Source organism: Diorhabda carinulata, chromosome X (genome assembly GCF_026250575.1).
Source record: "Diorhabda carinulata isolate Delta chromosome X, icDioCari1.1, whole genome shotgun sequence".
In the NCBI taxonomy this organism is placed as follows: Eukaryota; Metazoa; Arthropoda; class Insecta; order Coleoptera; family Chrysomelidae; genus Diorhabda; species Diorhabda carinulata.
The window spans coordinates 15,768,568-15,786,235 of record NC_079472.1 but is presented as its reverse complement, the minus strand read 5'-3'; the positions used below and the strand labels follow the sequence as shown (position 1 = coordinate 15,786,235).

The 17,668-nt window shown below is 32.1% G+C and overlaps 1 protein-coding gene across 2 annotated transcripts in view; it reads right to left on the bottom strand.

The window, feature by feature from the left end:
• LOC130902404 (TBC1 domain family member 1) overlaps positions 1-17,668 on the bottom strand; it is an 84,825-nt gene that overhangs the window by 14,442 nt on the left and 52,715 nt on the right. Inside the window, exons 1-4 of one of the 2 annotated variants that reach the window (XM_057814537.1) lie at positions 8,681-8,944; positions 3,309-3,434; positions 2,128-2,289; positions 1,660-2,070 (exon numbers count right to left, since the gene is read on the bottom strand). In XM_057814537.1, the coding sequence (XP_057670520.1) occupies positions 1,660-2,070; positions 2,128-2,289; positions 3,309-3,434; positions 8,681-8,746 (765 nt within the window). In that variant the 5' untranslated portion in view covers positions 8,747-8,944. Of the gene's footprint in view, positions 1-1,659; positions 2,071-2,127; positions 2,290-3,308; positions 3,435-8,680; positions 8,945-17,668 lie in introns of those variants that run through there. The other variant, XM_057814536.1, reaches the window with a different exon arrangement.

Genomic DNA, 17,668 nt, shown 5'->3' with positions numbered 1-17,668 from the left:
TGATATTTGTGGAAACTTGATTAATTTTATTTGTAAACTATGTCTTAAAAGATCATTAGTGTGATTTTTTCGCCGAAATTCAAGGCTCTAAAGATGAAAAAAATCACGAAACGTGTTTTTGAACTGGAAAAAACTCAGTGAAAATGATATTTGTGGAAACTTGATTAATTTTATTTGTAACCTATGTCTCAAAAGATCATTAGTGTGATTTTTTCGCCGAAATTCAAGGCTCTAAAGATGAAAAAAATCACGAAACGTTTTTTTGAACTGGAAAAAACTCAATGAAAATGATATTTGTGGAAACTTGATTATTTTTCTTTGCAAACTATGTCTTAAAAGATCATTAGTGTGATTTTTTTGCCGAAATTCAAGGCTCTAAAGATGAAAAAAATCACGAAACGTGTTTTTGAACTGAAAATAGTTCAATAAAAAAAATATTTACAAAAATTTGATCTTCTTTGTATATGTTGCCTTAGAAATGCATTAATATCCTTTCGTCGCTAAAATTCAAGGCTCTAATAATGAAAAAAATCAAGAAACATATTTTTGAACTGGAAAAAACTCAATGATAATGATATTTGTGGAAACTTGATTATTTTTCTTTGCAAACTATGTCTTAAAAGATCATTAGTGTGATTTTTTTGCCGAAATTCAAGGCTCTAAAGATGAAAAAAATCACGAAACGTGTTTTTGAACTGAAAATAGTTCAATAAAAAAAATATTTACAAAAACTTGATCTTCTTTGTATATGTTGCCTTAGAAATGCATTAATATCCTTTCGTCGCTAAAATTCAAGGCTCTAATAATGAAAAAAATCAAGAAACATATTTTTGAACTGGAAAAAACTCAATGATAATGATATTTGTGGAAACTTGATTATTTTTCTTTGCAAACTATGTCTTAAAAGATCATTAGTGTGATTTTTTTGCCGAAATTCAAGGCTCTAAAGATGAAAAAATCACGAAACGTGTTTTTGAACTGAAAATAGTTCAATAAAAAAATATTTACAAAAACTTGATCTTCTTTGTATATGTTGCCTTAGAAATGCATTAATATCCTTTCGTCGCTAAAATTCAAGACTCTAATAATGAAAAAAAACAAGAAACATATTTTTGACCTAGAAAAACTCAATGAAAATGATATTAAAAGATTAAAAGATCATTAATGTCATTTTTTCGCTGAAATTCAAGGCTCTGAAGATGAATAAATCAGGATATATATGTTTGAACTGGATTAAGAAGATAATCAATTTTCTTTGGATACGGTGTCTTAGAAAAGTGGTAATACCCCTTTATAGCAGAAATACAAGGTTGTGAAGAAAAAAAAAATAAATACAAAAGTTAAAACACAATTCACATGAACGAGGGTTCGTTTTGTTGGAAATAATATCTTAAAAAAGTGTTTGCGTTTTAAATAAGAAAAAAATCAAAACTGAAGATATTAATTAATAAATATAATTGCGAGAAGTAATTTTTTTTGTTTACGGTGTCTTGTGAGAGTGATAATGAAAAAAATAAGCAGCGCTATCGAGAAACAAGATATTTTAGAATAGCAAAAACTTTTTTTATATGAAATAAAGTACGATAAACTTATTTTCTGAAATCCAAGACCTTAAAGTAACAGACCAAAATATATTTGTCCAAACGATTCAAAATATACCTGTACACAAGTGGTAATATCCTTATGTTGTTTATGTAATAAAATAATTTTTCTATCGGGACTTATCAACCTCAAATCGGTTCTGTCTACTTGCAAAACCATTGTTCTATTATGATCATCCAAATTCATCGTAGATTCGGTACGGGTAAAATTGTTGTTTCTGTTGTTGTTGTTGTTCGTTTTATCGTTATTGTTATTTATAGAATCGTTTTCTTGATTAATTTGATTAGTAACATTATCTGTGACTGGTTTGTTGGCGTTGTAGTCTTGTTTTTCGGATTCCGCAGACAAGGTGTTCAATATTTGATTTTGTTCTCCTTGGTCGGCAATTAAATTCGAATGCACAGATTGCGACCTTAATAAAGGATGTACGTTGATATTTGTTATTGAATCTTCACTCGTAGTAGAATCCTGAAATTCAATAGCAACTAATTTGATAAATATTGATTTAGATACTGAAAAACTCACCGTCGAATTCCTTCTGATTAGGTAACTTTCACTTTTCAATCGGCTGATGCGTTTTCCTTTACATTTTTCCAATTCGTGCGTTTTAAATTTTTCCAAAGCGTCATCTATGAACGTGGCGGGAACCTGCTTCTGCCATACTTTAAGTTTACCAATATAAAGTACCTAGAAGTTAATTCGAAACATTTTAATATTTATAGAATAACTATTAATTTGGAATTGTAATTTTCAAAAACGGGATACGAAAAAAGACAATTGACGTCTCCTAGAGGGTTTCAGCAGCAGGTGTGTTAGCTATCCACACTCTCGATTTATTCAGTAGCCGGCTACGCCTACTACGAGGGTAGTCCCAGAAGTATCTGGTTTGATCTAGAGGTGGCAGTAGTTGCTTGAAAAATACACGATCTATACAGCTTATGTTTTAAGTTTGAAGACGTCTATTCTGGATGAGTCTGCTTTAAGATATTGGGTAGCGAAGACCTGCATCGTAGTGGTCGACCAAATGAGGTGACGACTCCAGAAATGTTAAAGGAAATCCCTTAAGAGCAATTGGATGATCGAAAATTTGAACATGAAAAAGCTGTGCGCAAGATGAGTGCCCACAATCGTCAACGACCGCATTCGTATGGCCAAAATTAGTAAAATAAAGTTTGAATTGCTACCTCACGCACCCTATTCGCTACATTTAGCCTCCTTGGATTATTTTCAGTTCCCAGACTTGAAAAAATAGCTCGGTGGTCAAAAAAGAAAGTGGTGGATACCAATTCACAAGAAAAACTGTCATAAACTAGAACGACTCAGACTTGAGTTTCTTATGAAGAGTCTGGATTGGTTATAATGATCTCAAGTGATAGAGGGATGCTTTAGTAAAGTTGTTCATCCATTCAAACACTTCGATGCAAGTGAAAAATAAGAGGGGGTATCATGAAACAATGTGAAAGGACGTAGGTTTTTCCTAAAACGTGCTATCAGGTATATTGGAGAAGATTAAGTAAATTCCATGCTATTAGGATATTAAGAAGGTTATAAAACACTTGGAGTTCTTGAAAAAAGACATCATGGAATTCCCTGGGTTAGTAAATAAGTCAATTAATCAGATATGAGTAAAATTATTTGAAATTTTATGCTACTAAATAATTAATTTGTCTATTTGTGATATATTTCGATGAAAATGTTGGTTTTACCTCGAAAAAATTACTAGAACTTGGTGAGATGTCGACGCATAGCGACGTCAAGTTTGCAGCACTGCTTACTGATCTAGTTGGCGGCGTGTGAGTTTGTTCCTTCATTTGTTTATATAAATCAGTTACCTGTAACAATAATCAAATTATAAAACACATTATTCGTGAAGTTTAATGATTAAAAAGTGAATAAATTCGTGATAATACGTTCCAAAGATGTCTGAAGTAATCACTTGTTTGTGGGTGAAATAAAAAATAATAACCATAGAATAATAATTTATCAGTCATTGGACAATTGAAAAATTGAGTCATTTGTTTGAAGATTGGAGGAATAGGCGTCAGTCAAAATGAAGACCGCCAGGACCGCGAGTAAGATTATGACTACTGTATTCTGGAACTGAAGGGGATCGCTGCGTTCCAAAAATCTTATCTAACCTTCTGCAATAATGCAACCTGTTTATCGCTCGAAAATGATGAGCAATCCACTTCAAAGTGCGATTCTTTACCATGGATCAAAACTGGAACATCCCCCGTATATCCCCGCGTCTACCACATGTTTGGACTTCTGAAAGAAAACCTCAGAAGTAGAGAATTCAATGACGATGTACAGTGGAGCGAATCGATGTATTTGGTGGACCAATATCTAAAATTTCGAATTTCTTGTTATTTTTTTGTTGGTTAAGCTGTTCTTCTTTTAGTTTCTATTACCATTGTGTATCGACAGATTTTTTTAAATTAAAAATTTCCTTCTAAGATATCTTATTGAACCGACCCCGTACATGGAAAAACCCTTTTCTTCCAAAGAAAAAAATTATTTCGATGAACCAAAATTAATTAATATAATTTAACTTTATTATCAAAATTAAAGTTTACGCAGTTTGAACTTTTTCTGAAGTTAAGAAATGTGTGAAATTTATAGAGAAAATCGCTCAGAAACCTAAAATCCGCAAAATGGTTACCTAGCCGCTATCCAGTTATTATGGAATTTTGTAAATTTGGCGAATTCGCGCGACGCTTTTTTCGGGCAGCATCATTCACATTTTTTATAAATGGCGGAATTCGTTTGATATTCATTTGTATATAATTCTTTTAGTAGTAGGCGGTTTATTTACATTATTTCTTCTAAATAATTTCTAGGAAAGTCTTTTTATTTATTTCTTTTCGTCTAGAATTTTATAGAATTTTATTTAGGTACATAAATAATTTGTATAAACGCAGTTGGTTTAGTTTTGAATAAATAGTCGTAGTAAAAAGATCGAATTGGTAAAAATAGTCGCAGAAATTGTTTATATGATATTTATAAGTAAATTATTGTAACTTAAGTGTAGTGTATGAATATAAAGAGTGTATCTATGGCTTTTATACTTTATTTTCCATCAATAATTACTTGCGGGTTCGTGCCGATTTACGAGAGAAACTTTCAACATGTTTCAACTGTTTGTTTATAATTTATTATTGTTTTCAATCCTCATGAATTGTAAAAACAAGAAATTCAATAGATAAAAAAAAACTCAATATCGGCATAGAATTAATAGCATTACGAACAATAATCGAGACGTTTCTAAATTATTCAAACGTCGGACACATCGGCGATGGATTCACGATCTTGGACTCGAAAATATTTCTAAGAAAATGGATTTTTGTGAGACCGAAAAATTGATGGTAAAGGAGGATTTTGGTTTTCTGAAAAGCCCCCGTAACCCAGTTGTTCCTGTCAAAAAAGTGACCCAAGTTTTGTTGGAAATAGGATGTGGAATAAATTTACGATGTCAATAATGAATAAAAACATCGATACCTTAAAAAAATGAGGAATGTTTACGTTCAACTTTTTTTCGTACCGCCAACTTTAAAACTACAGTGTGTTCATATGGTTTTCCATGTCAACAAGCTTCCGGAGAAGAGTCAAATCGTTTACCTCGATCATATTTGAACCGCCCTCCTATATCAAGTAATTATCTTCATCAAAATGACTACAATCATTTAATTTTATTATTATTCTAGTATAGTACGCCAATGGACGTGATTTTTCTTTGCAATAATTTTATCTAGAAGCGAAAAACAATTTAAAAAATTATTTTATTTATTTTTTCTTTGCGCAATTAAAGTTATTTTTATCTAAACGTTTCGCTCGTGTCTAATATGTTTGTTTATATTCCCATTATAAAATTTTTAGTAACCTTCGCGTATTTTTATCTTTTACACGTTACGAGTATGTTTTGTTTCAGATGAATAAATCCTAGATGGACAATAATAATCCCATTTTTTAACAAAAATATTTACATTTATACATCGGGGATCCTACAGTTTCCTTTGCAGCAACCAGCATTTCGTACGTCCCACATTTCTATGTATCCAATCGTTTTCCTGGATAGCTCTGTCTGTTCAATTCCTCCCTGCCAGGTTCTTGAGGGTCTACCTCGTCTTCTTCTATTCTCCGGTCGTTACATCACACGTCCCTAAAGTCCTGTATAATACTCGACCTGTTCTTCGTCGCATATCTTCATTTTGTTCTGGATATCCAGCAAGATTTTCTCAAGTAATCCGTTAGTTAAAATGGGCTCCACTATGTATATTGTCATTTTTATGTTATAAACTGTAAACATATACTTTATTTTTGCTTTTATTTGACAATTAAAATCCCGAGGTGCATAATTTTCCGTTACGAGTTGTCTAATCTTCACGACAACCACGATCATGAGTTGGCACTTTGTTCTAGAAGTAAAAATTTTGTGGCGGGTATCGAAATCACGAGTTGGCGCCTCTATTATCGATCTGTACCCCTTTTCTGATGAAGATAAATTATTTGGAAAGTTTGTTTTCGATTTGTGACAGTTTCGTCCCGCCACAATTTATTCAGTGGATTTTCCTAAATAAAATATATTTATTTCTTAATTTCCAGTACTTTTTTGCGTTTAAAAATCAAATAATTGTCATGGTTCTTCAGTGATTGTAATATTTAAATTAATCGTTGAAACCTAACCTAACTTAACCTAACCTAACATAACCTAACCTAAGCTAACCGTGTGGTGCAAGTGGGCAATAAGTGCATTAAATGGCCGAACTGTATGTATAATCATCGTTTATTTTATTTATTGTCGACCACTACATCAAGAAAAAATCATGGAATAGTTTTCGATAACAGCTTTCCCTGCTTGTGATTGAATTTCATTTTGTAGAGAATTATGTAGGTTAGGTTTCGACGATTAATTCAAATATTACAATCACTGAAGAACCATGACAATTATTTGATTTTTTAAACGCCAAAAATCTCACGAAGGGATGCGTTCTGCGTAATTTTCTTCATAACATACTAAAATTTTAACTAAACCGGAGGCGTGTAACCTAATCTAGATAATTACCCAAAAAAGTTTTCGGGGAATTTTATCCCCCAATCACCCCGTTTAAATAGGTAAGTCGGTTGAAAAAAATTGGTACACCGATTTTTTTTCATTATTGACTGTTTTTTAGCGAAATTCGAGATGACGGGAAAACATTTCTGCGTTTTTTTTAAATAATCATTTTTTTCATACTTTCGGCCAAATAAATCGACGCATTTCGTACCTCTAATTAATAGCTGTCGATTTATATAAAAATTTTGCAATTCCACGATCACGGGTCTTTTGAGATTGCCGGCTCCCGGACTAATTGTTTTAAAAAAGTGTAGGCTAATTACGTGATCAAGTTTGGATTTTAAGGTTGATTTGACGAAATTCACACATTTTTTTATATACAAATTATCAATAATTATTTTTTTCTAGAACTATATCACCTTGTCCATGATACAAAATCGAATTCGAATATTAATATCAAATATAACCGGTTTTGTAGTCAATATAAATTATAACAAACACGTTTTTTAAAAGATACAACAAATGTTGTACGTAAATTAAATGTATATAAATATCAAATCTTTAAACTGTTACTTTCTATTAAAAAATATTGAGTAATGTTAATTTATAAATCTAAATCTTGTTCATAATTATTTCAGCTAGATAATAATAATAATATAATATAAAAATAATTCTTGCTACGAGGGCGACGCTATATATTATATTACATTACGTTAAAAGAAATTACCACGTACATAAAGCACGTAAATGTTTGTTTATGCTGAAGAATAATCAGAAATCACACATGATCGAATCAGACGATTAGAGTGGATTCTCAATTAATATTTTCACGTAAAAATTCAACTGTCTTCTGTGCAATATGTCACGAAACATTAATCCCTGACTCAAGAACTGGGAGTTTTTCACATACACACGTTCTATCCTCAATATCTCAGGTTCTATTCAAGATAGAGACTTCGTTTTGGTTTAAGAACACTCGCTGAAATACCTTGTTTCTTTTGAGTTTTTGAACACTCAAATCGGTTGAGTTGGAGAGGAGCTAGGCGCGGACATTCAATGTTTAGTTATGGATTTTTGTAGGTTTTTGGCTATTTTTCTACATTCAAAGATCTATATCTCAGGTTCTAATATAGCTACAGATTCGTTTTGGTTTAAGAACACTCGCTGAAACACCTTGTTTCTTTTGAGTTTTTGAACATTTAAATCGGTTGAGTTGGAGAGGAGCTAGGCGCGGACATTCAATGTTTAGTTATGGATTTTTGTAGGTTTTTGGCTATTTTTCTACATTCAAAGATCTATATCTCAGGTTCTAATATAGCTACAGAGTTCGTTTTGGTTTAAGAACACTCGTTGAAACACTTTCTTTCTTTTGAGTTTTTGAACACTTAAATCGGTTGAGTTGGAGAGGAGCTAGGCGCGGACATTCAATGTGGAGTTATGGATTTTTGTAGGTTTTTGGCAATTTTTCTACATTCAAAGATCTATATCTCAGGTTCCAATATAGCTACAGAGTTCGTTCTTTTCTATTATAATGATTTCTGATACTTATTTAATGGATTCGATGCGAGCAAAGCCGCGGGTAAAAGCTAGTTGAGTTGAAAATAGTTTAAAACCGCCACAAATCAAAAATAGAAACTGTTTACCGTGATTTGTGTCATTATCAACAATTCAATATTGGTTTCGGCTAAGGACGAGAATCATTAGAAGATGACCCACGTGCAGAAGGTGCTGACTACTCCAGAAAACAAAAAATGTGACCCGTGACTAAAAACAAAAGTATTCAAGGAAGTTCAAGCCGATGAATTGTAATTGGTGATGTAGCTAAGGTCTTTTACTATGATCCGTCATCCAAAAGAGATTCCATTGAATGGAAGACGTTCTGAAAAGTGCGTGGAAACAAAAACAGAATATATTATGACTTTATAACGTTTATTTCTATGTTAGACTACGAAAAATTTAAAAAAAAAGTAGTAAAAGCTCCTACATACGTTTCTTATTTTTCACCTGAAATATTTTGTTACTTACGGCTTTTTTTCCTATATAACTCGCATCGCTATAGGAAGTATAACTAATATTAGGTACGGTAATCATTTTTTAATCACTTTTATCACAAAAACACTAATAATAATTCGATAAAATATTAAAACACTAACAATTATTATCTATCACAATTTAGTTCCACGAAAAATAATGATGCGTCAATTCGTATCACGAAGTCACTAAATGACTTTCAGCATGTTGTTTCAGGTTTATACTGAAAAATAATTGCATTAAACATTTGGTTTCTAACGAATACACTGTATGACGATCGTGGGTTAAAAATAAATATATATATCACACATCTATAGAGTGTACGGTGCGTTAGTAACAGCAATTGTTCGAACAATTTATAAATTGGAATACAAAAAATAACAAATACGAGGGTTGTTTCACGATTTAGCTTATTTCATTTCGTCATTTGTCATATTTATGAACAAGCTTTGCATTATCTTCTTCATAGCCACCAATGATTGGAAGTGGAGTTTCTTCGAGCTCCGCGTGAGTTTAGAAACGCCGCCTTCCAAATCACCGCTTCAATTCAGTGAAAAGATGAAAATTACTCGATGCTAGCTCGGAACTGTATGGTGGGTGTTCCAATGCTGCACCAATTCGGTTGTTTCGTGGTTTTTAGTCAACGTAGCTAGAAACTGTTCACTAACAACAGAATACAGGATAGATCCTGAAAGTAGTTCGGCCAACTTCAAATTTCCGACACCATTCACGAAGAACCCATTAGTTAGGAAGACCTCGACTCATTCTTCGATGAATTTCCGTTGCTCTTTACCCTTTTGAATGACAGTTCGCAATTCACACTTGGAGGGAAAATCAGAGGGAAAATCAACTCATGTTAATGAGATTACGATTTGTTTTGAATCACTAGCGACGCAGAAAAATCACCTGCAGGTCATCATACTGTGTGATCGGAAGTAATAAGCCAGTCAAACGATTTTAGATGTAGGTTTCATTTTTTTTTTAACCAGTGTCTTTGATAAAACGATTCTTCGTATTTCAGTACGAACGTAAAAAAAATAATGTATCGAACACGTGTAAAAAGAGTTTAATGCACTCAACGCGTTGCTCAACTCGACTTGACGACTTCTTTGGGCAATTTTTCGTCACTTGTGGCATAAATTACTATTTTTATACCCGTTACGTTGGAATCAATTTCAATTTAGTTATTTAGAAATGTTAATACCGAATCGCATTTGGTTTGGCATTGTTTCAAATATTTCTTATGTTTTCGTTGTTTATAATGTTTATATTATTGAATGTTATTAATTATTTTAAATCTGAATGAGCCCAATAAATTTATATTACTTATGGAAACTACGAAAGTTTTTTTCTCGTGAATTCACAATACAAAGTTCAAGTTTACAGTATAAAAGACTCCTGCCAAATGAAAAGCGATTTTTGAACTTTTGGTTTCGTGCCAAGTAATTTGTACAGGGTGCTTGAATAAGAACAAAAAGTGTATATGAAGACTAAAAATAAAAATGATCCTAGTACGACTTGGCCATATAGTCCAATCATCACAGCTACCGACCCAAGAAAATTTTGGACGTTAAGCGATATATTTTTGTTTAAATTTTCAAAATTCCGAATTTTGCGAATAACTCGAAATCTATGCAAAATTTCGAAAAATGTGAAGGGATCAAAAATGTAGCTTAAGAAATTTTCTACAAAGCAGGTTCCCTGTGATTTTTCCCTAAGAGCTGTCATTTCTTTGTAAAATGCGCTCAAACTTCGGGGTCGCATCTCACTAAAAAGTTTTCGCGCCACGTAGAGTCTGAGAGAAATTCGCTTTTTGTAAGAGTAATTTTGAGATTAGAAAAAAATTACAAGAAACCTTTTTTGTAGGAATTTTTTTGAACTACATTTTTGATCTCTTTATTTTTTTCGAAATTCGGCATAGATTTCGAGTTATTCGCAAAATTCGGAATTTTGAAAATTTAAATAAAAATATATCGCTCAACGGCCAAAATTTCGATGTTAATTTTTACTGTATCGATAGAGCACCCTCAGAACTATCTGAATCTAGAAAATCTGCGACATAACTAATTTTCGTGGGTTTTGGCTCTAATTGGACTGTATTCACTGGACTAATAACAAAAATAAGCTTCTATATGTCATTCACACTCCGATCAAGGTTGTTGTGATATATTCGATTTAAATGTCAATTTTCTCTTTGAATTTGAGCTTAATTAACAAGATCTATTTTCAATATTATCCTTGCGACGCAGAAACAATAAATCAGTACATTTTGGATTATATTAAGTTCAGTTTTCAATTATAATAATGAATATAAATAAAAAACAATCAAGTATTCGATAATTATACATTTTTTGATTTATTTCATGCGCAAAAACAAATTACGCAAATTAAATAACTTTGAAAAAACTATTTATTAACATAAAATATAAAAATAATCTGTCTACTCTACACGTTTGATGTCAAAACTATTAAGAACGCATTATGCGTGTTTATTCTCTCTTAAATACTAATCCTATTGTATACAAAAGCTATAATTAATTATATTTATGGTCGTCACGTCACACTTAATAAAATAAGTAAGTTAATGGTCTAAGGGACTTGTGGAATCGCTTATGAAGACGTTGAGGACGGTCAGTCGACAGCAAATTTATTTTCGGTGCTGTTCTTAATACATTTATACAAATTAGGCGAAAACTGCTTCATGGTCAAAGAGACATGCATAAATATACAGGGTATTTGAAAAAAAGGTGAGACAGTCTCTAGGATAGATAGAAAACTGAAAAATATTTGAGGTTTACTAAGAAAAAATACAATGTAACTACTGGTAACTGATACATCCAACGTATTTGTTTTTAAGTCTGACTCTCATAGAGGGCGCTAGTTATACGGTTCGTACTAAGTAGTATTGACTATAACCTTTTTAATATTAGATTTATTGAGGAAAATTTCTAAAACATCATTTAATTTTACACCAAAAAGGTATTCTTGTATCGTTTTCGGAATATTTTGATTTGAAAATTATGAAGTCTTCTTGAATTTATTTTTTCAAGTCTCACATTCCTAATTTCTCGACAACGTCGGTCAATCTAAATATAATACAAGGTTGATTAAAAATTGAAGTTAGTAACATGTGTAATCAAAATTTGACGATATTTTGATTAACAATATCTAATTTAACAAATAACAAGATTTCGGAAATGTAATTATTATTGACTCAACGTCATAACTATCAATGAATGACAGATTTTCATGGCAAACTAAGAGAAGATACTATTAAGATTATAAATTCAAAGTTAAACCGTTTTGGGTACTCAACTATTGGGTGCTTTAGTTTGAAATTTGAGTCCCAGAACTGCAATACATGATCATTAAATTGTTGTTTGTTTCATACTAAGACGTCCAATAGCTCAAACTAGAAAACCAAGATCCTATGTGAAACGTTACAAGAAACGAAAGTTCTCAGACGCAATTTTTTAAAATGTATCTGTTTTATCGTTGGCGTCTAATTTACTCACACTCCCTGTATAACAGCCTCTCATTTATTTATAATCGAATATACATTGGCGAGCAAAAAATTGAGTTCACTCCAGAAATTACGAATAATTTTACCGTCAATATTGATGAGGATTAGTAGGCGTTAAAGCAAACTTTTTCCGAGATTTGACAGCTGTCATTAGCTGTCATTCGATGTATTAGAGTACGACTGTGCATTCACATTTCCCTTGCGCGTTTTCCAGTTTACTATTGATTCTTTGTGTAAAACCTAACGATTGCAAAGTGTATTGATTGAACAGGCCCATAATTATCATTAGATCCTTTAGATTGTGGCAAGAATTGTTGCGTTGATACAAGATGGTCGGGGGCAACGTGAAACTCCAAGAATTGTTGTTGCTGGTCTCTGTGGTGTGCAAAGAGTGTACCAGCGTTTTCTGGAGACTGGCCTGATCACTAGAAGACCACGGTCTGGGTGAAAAAGAGTTACCACTCAACGAGATAAACGTTTTTTAGGATGTTTTACTGTGTGTGTTTCGCTGCCCTGGGGTAAACCATTTTCAACTTTCTTCGGCAAGAAAAGATCTAATCCTAGTGATCACTCCCGTGTTTTACTGCTTTTTTGTTCAAGAATTCTGTCATTTTTGTTGCTTTTTTAAAGAATTCTGTCATTTTTGTTGCTTTTTTAAAGAATTCTGTCATTTTTGTTGCTTTTTTTCAGAAATTCCGCCATTTTTGTAGTTTTCTTCGAAAATTCTGTCATTTTTATATTTTCTTCAAAAATTTAGTCATTTTTTGTAACTTTTTTAAAAATTCAAGATTCTTATTTCTTTTTGCTACTTTTTTTCAGAAATTCTGTTAATTTCTGGTATTAATCCATCATTTTCATCACCAAATCGCAGTATTTTCATTTTAGTCACTATTTCGTCATTTTTAATCATTATTTTATAGTAATCTGCCATATTCAGTCACCATTTCGTAGTATTTTGTCATTTTTGTCACTGTCTCGTAGTTATATTTCAATTTTTATCATCACTTTTTCGTCGTAATCCGTCACTTTGCTGACTATTTCCTCATTTTTAATCAATATTATATAGTAATGTGTTAATTTAAGTTATTATTTCGTAATTTGTCATTTTAATCACTATATCGTCATTATACCGTTAGAACTGCTAGATTATCTTGCAGAAAATTGGCTACAGGTCCCCCGTTACAACGCCAGCATCGGACAGCAAGATTGACATTTACTCTAGATCACGTTCGTTAGAATGATGATGACTGGAGCTGGGTATTGTTCTCAGAAGAGTCACCAGGTCAGATGGACGTCGACGAGTGCGGAGAAGACCTGGGGAAAGATATGCTGAAGTTTGCATTGACGAACGTCTTCCATTTGGCGTGGGTGGGTCAGTTATGGTTTGATCGGGAATCACTGCACAAGCTCGTACAGAGTTGGTTTTCGTAAAAAATGGCTCCCTAACCTCTCACAGGTACATTACGGAGGTGCTAGAAGATCATGTTATGCCTTTCATGGTGACTATGGGGAAACGTGGCATTTTTATGCAAGATAATGCGAGACCACATACAGCCAGAATTGTCAGAGAGTATCTGGATGAGGTAGAAATTTGGCGGTTTGACTGGCCAGTCCACAGCCCAGACATGAATCTCTGGGACGTGTTGGGACGAATGATCCGCAGACACATATCAGTACCAAGAACTGCCCAGGAGGAGCTGTTGCAGGAATTGGATAACATCGACCAGTATACACGTTATTAGTGTCCAGTTTTTTTAGTTTGTGCGTTCCAAAATTTTGAATTTCGCCCAAAATGTTAATTTGTAGCTTTTTCAGAATAAATCCAAAAAAAATGCGTTTTTCTTTAGTATAGAGTATTACATTGAGCTTACAAAATCACATACAATGATTTACAGTTCGTGAATACTGTCTGAAAACGTAAAATTGCAAAGAACGTGAAAATTTTAAGGTGACCTCAATTTTTTGCTCGCCAGTGTATTTCATTTGGATTTTTCACCCCGCATGCAGAATCTACAGCGATAAATGCTCAATAAATGATAGCTCGGAAACTACGAGTTAACTGCCATATCAAAACTTCACTAAAAAGTTTCACTTCAATAAAAATCATATAAAATTTTTATCAAAGTGTGATTATCATGCAGTTTAAACATTTACGATCAATTATCTTCAATTGGTTCAGCTACGTCTGTACGATCTGACTATTATCAACATCGCAATTATCTTTATTAGTTGTATGTTAAATCACAATTTGGTCGTCAAGGTTTATTATTTAGATTAATATATTTTTTTAATAACACACGGTCAGATATCAATATGAGTCTATAATTTGTTTATATTAATTTGAAAATAAACAAAACGAGTTCATTGTATGGGAAATATCATTTTATCAATATACACACCCATATTTCATGTTTAATTATTGTATATAATTTTATTTTGGAAAAAACGTTTAAGTAGTTAGTTTTTTCTTATTTATGACCTTTCTTCCAATGTTTTAATAGCTCATAGTTAAATAATCCAAAACAACCCTCTTCACAGCGACGCATCATCATCAATTACTTATTTATTATTATGGACTCTAAACCCCATTCAGTTATCGTTGCTATAAATTTGTCAATGTTTAGTCTGTCTGTCATAGATTCCACATCAACCCTATTGAGGTATCGTCTTCAATTGTTTATTATTAATGTGACTATAATGAAGCATTAATATATTTATCTAATTTTATAATTATTAAATCCTCAGTTTGCTAAATACATTGTTTTTAAAAAGCAAGTTGGTGAATTGAGTAATTTAATTTTAGGTTAAGAACTCAGCACCACGAAATTATCTTTTTTGTGACTTTTAGTTTAGTGCTTTTTCATTTTTAAAAGTATTTTTAGAACGCTCAAATCTTCTATGTGAATAGTTTACGATTTACTAGTATTTTTGTGTTAATTGAAAAACGTAGGACATCCCCATTCATTCTACCCTATTCTCTTTAATGAATTATAGCTCGTGATACAAATTTTTTTTCGTTTGGATTACGATCTACATTTTTTCAAACTCTATTGAACTTTGATTTATATTTTTTGGTCGTTAATTTTCACGTTAAAATAAAAAAAAGTTACCCCACACTAATTAATTCGAGAAAGTTCTTAATAAATATACAAAAATCATACCTTTTTCGAACGGTATCACAAATTTAACATTAAATATCGAAAATATAACAGCGATTCAAAGATGTTTTTGATAGACTATCAACTTTTACTGCGATTTCCAAATAATATTTATTTTAATAATTCACAACTTGAATGTACGTCATATTCTATAAAATTTTTTTCATCATTCGATTGGTTTCAATCTAAATGAAAACGAAGGTATAAACCGAGGAACTAAACACAATTCGCTGCTACAAACCAAAACCAATTAACCCCCCTACCATTTTTATATGTATTTAATTGTTTATGTTTAATATTTTTTTAATTAGACCATCGACCACCGAGGTATTTTCCAATACAATCAGAAACTACACGAAAATTTAGCGAGTTAATTGATGTCATAGTTTACGTTAATTTTGAAACACCCTGTGAATGAGATTTTTAAATAAAAGTTATTTTTAGTCCAGTTATTTATCAAATTCAGTGACAGATTCCTTCAGACTAATAATTCAATTACTAAAATCTTATGGAAAATAGAGAATCCATATCAACTGGTGAATTGACCTATTCACCAACTGATAGGAATGAAATTCTTCACCTAGTAGACTTCAGAATTTAAAAGTACCTTCCAGAAGAATGTGTAGATGCACAATTTAGTTTTGAACTATCTTTTGATCACATTCCTGTCTCAAGAAATAGCGTCAAGCTTAAGCAACAAATATACCAATTGAATTTACGTTCGTGCTGATTTGGACAGCTTCTTGAATGTCCAAGTTCCTTTAAAAACTGAAGAAAACATTGATAATGTAGTTGAACATCTTATAAAATCCATTCAAATAGACAGAAGATGGAATTAACAAAGAAAATAACGAATATCTGGTGAAGAATTCAAGCTTCCAGTGACAAAATAAAGTTGAATCAAGCAATTTTAGATTGATGGAGAAAAACTGAATAGATCGCAATTAAAAAACTCTTCTATCCGTATTGCTGAGTAAATTGAAGCCAATGTATTTGTTAAACACTTAGAACAAGTCTTCAAGCCCAAAATTGTAGCCGAAGTTGATCATTTTCTGGAATCTCCAATTTACCGTAAACCGGGTCAAAAAATACAGCCATCAAACTCCAAAAAATATCCTGAATATGATCTAATTCGTGGCAAAATCCTAAAGGAATTATCAAATAAAGGGTAATTTATCTAACAGAATTGTACGATGCAGTATTGAAAAAAGGATATTTACCAATTTTATGGAAGGTAGTGAGATATGGAAGAGACTACAGACTACATCTTATAGACCAATAAGCCAATTACATGCTGTGTCAAAACTACTGGAAAAATTACTGATAGAGAAGATATAACCGATTCTAAATGGCCGAAGACTAATACCTAACCATTAATTTGTATTTAAGGAGCAGCAAGCCCCCTTAGACAAGTCCATAGAGTCGCAAAAACAGTGTACTAATCTTTTGAAGATTTGCTCAGGTATTCGATAAGTTCTGGCACGACGGACTAGTACAATTCTACCAGTAAGAGAAACACTTCCAAATCAAAATCCATCCAAAGACCACATCACCATCAATTCACACCCGAATCAAAAGAATAATCGAAGTAATGGACTGAAAAAGGTTCCAAAGAAAGCAAAGATTGATCCATCTGCATCGAAGTCATGGCGTGGATTTTATGGGATAATTTTTGACATTGAGTATCTTGAAAAAAGAAAAACTATCAACTGCAAATATTATAGCAACGTTTTAACGAAAAAATCAAGCAAAAATGGCCGCGTTTGGTTAAGAAGAAAGTGATGTTTCATCAAGACGATGCACCAAGTTACATATCAGGCCAAAATGAATGATCTAAAGTTTGAATTACTATATCATGCACACTATTAGCCATATTTAGTCCTTTCGGATTATTTTTTTGTTCCCGTACTAGAAAAAATGTCTCGGTGATCAAAGTTTTTCCAAAAACGAAGAAGTGATATCGCCATGGCTATTTTGAGGAGTTGGAAGATTTTTATTATAAAAAGGGAAAAGTGTATGTAGTTGAAAAAAAAATTACGATGAAAAATAAAAAATGTCGCAATACTGAAAATCGAATCAAGGGTTAAAATATATAACAGAAACTATGGAATTAAGCATGCAGTTTCGACGATTTTCGTGTTGTAATTTCACAGAAACGAAAAAATTTAACCTATAAAGTAATATACGAGGTCTGGCTAATAAATAACGAGACTGCGCGCCTAGAGAGCGCTCTAGTCAGGTGGGGTATCTCTATATGTTGTATATGCAAGCCCCAAAACACTATTTTAGTATTTTTGCAAC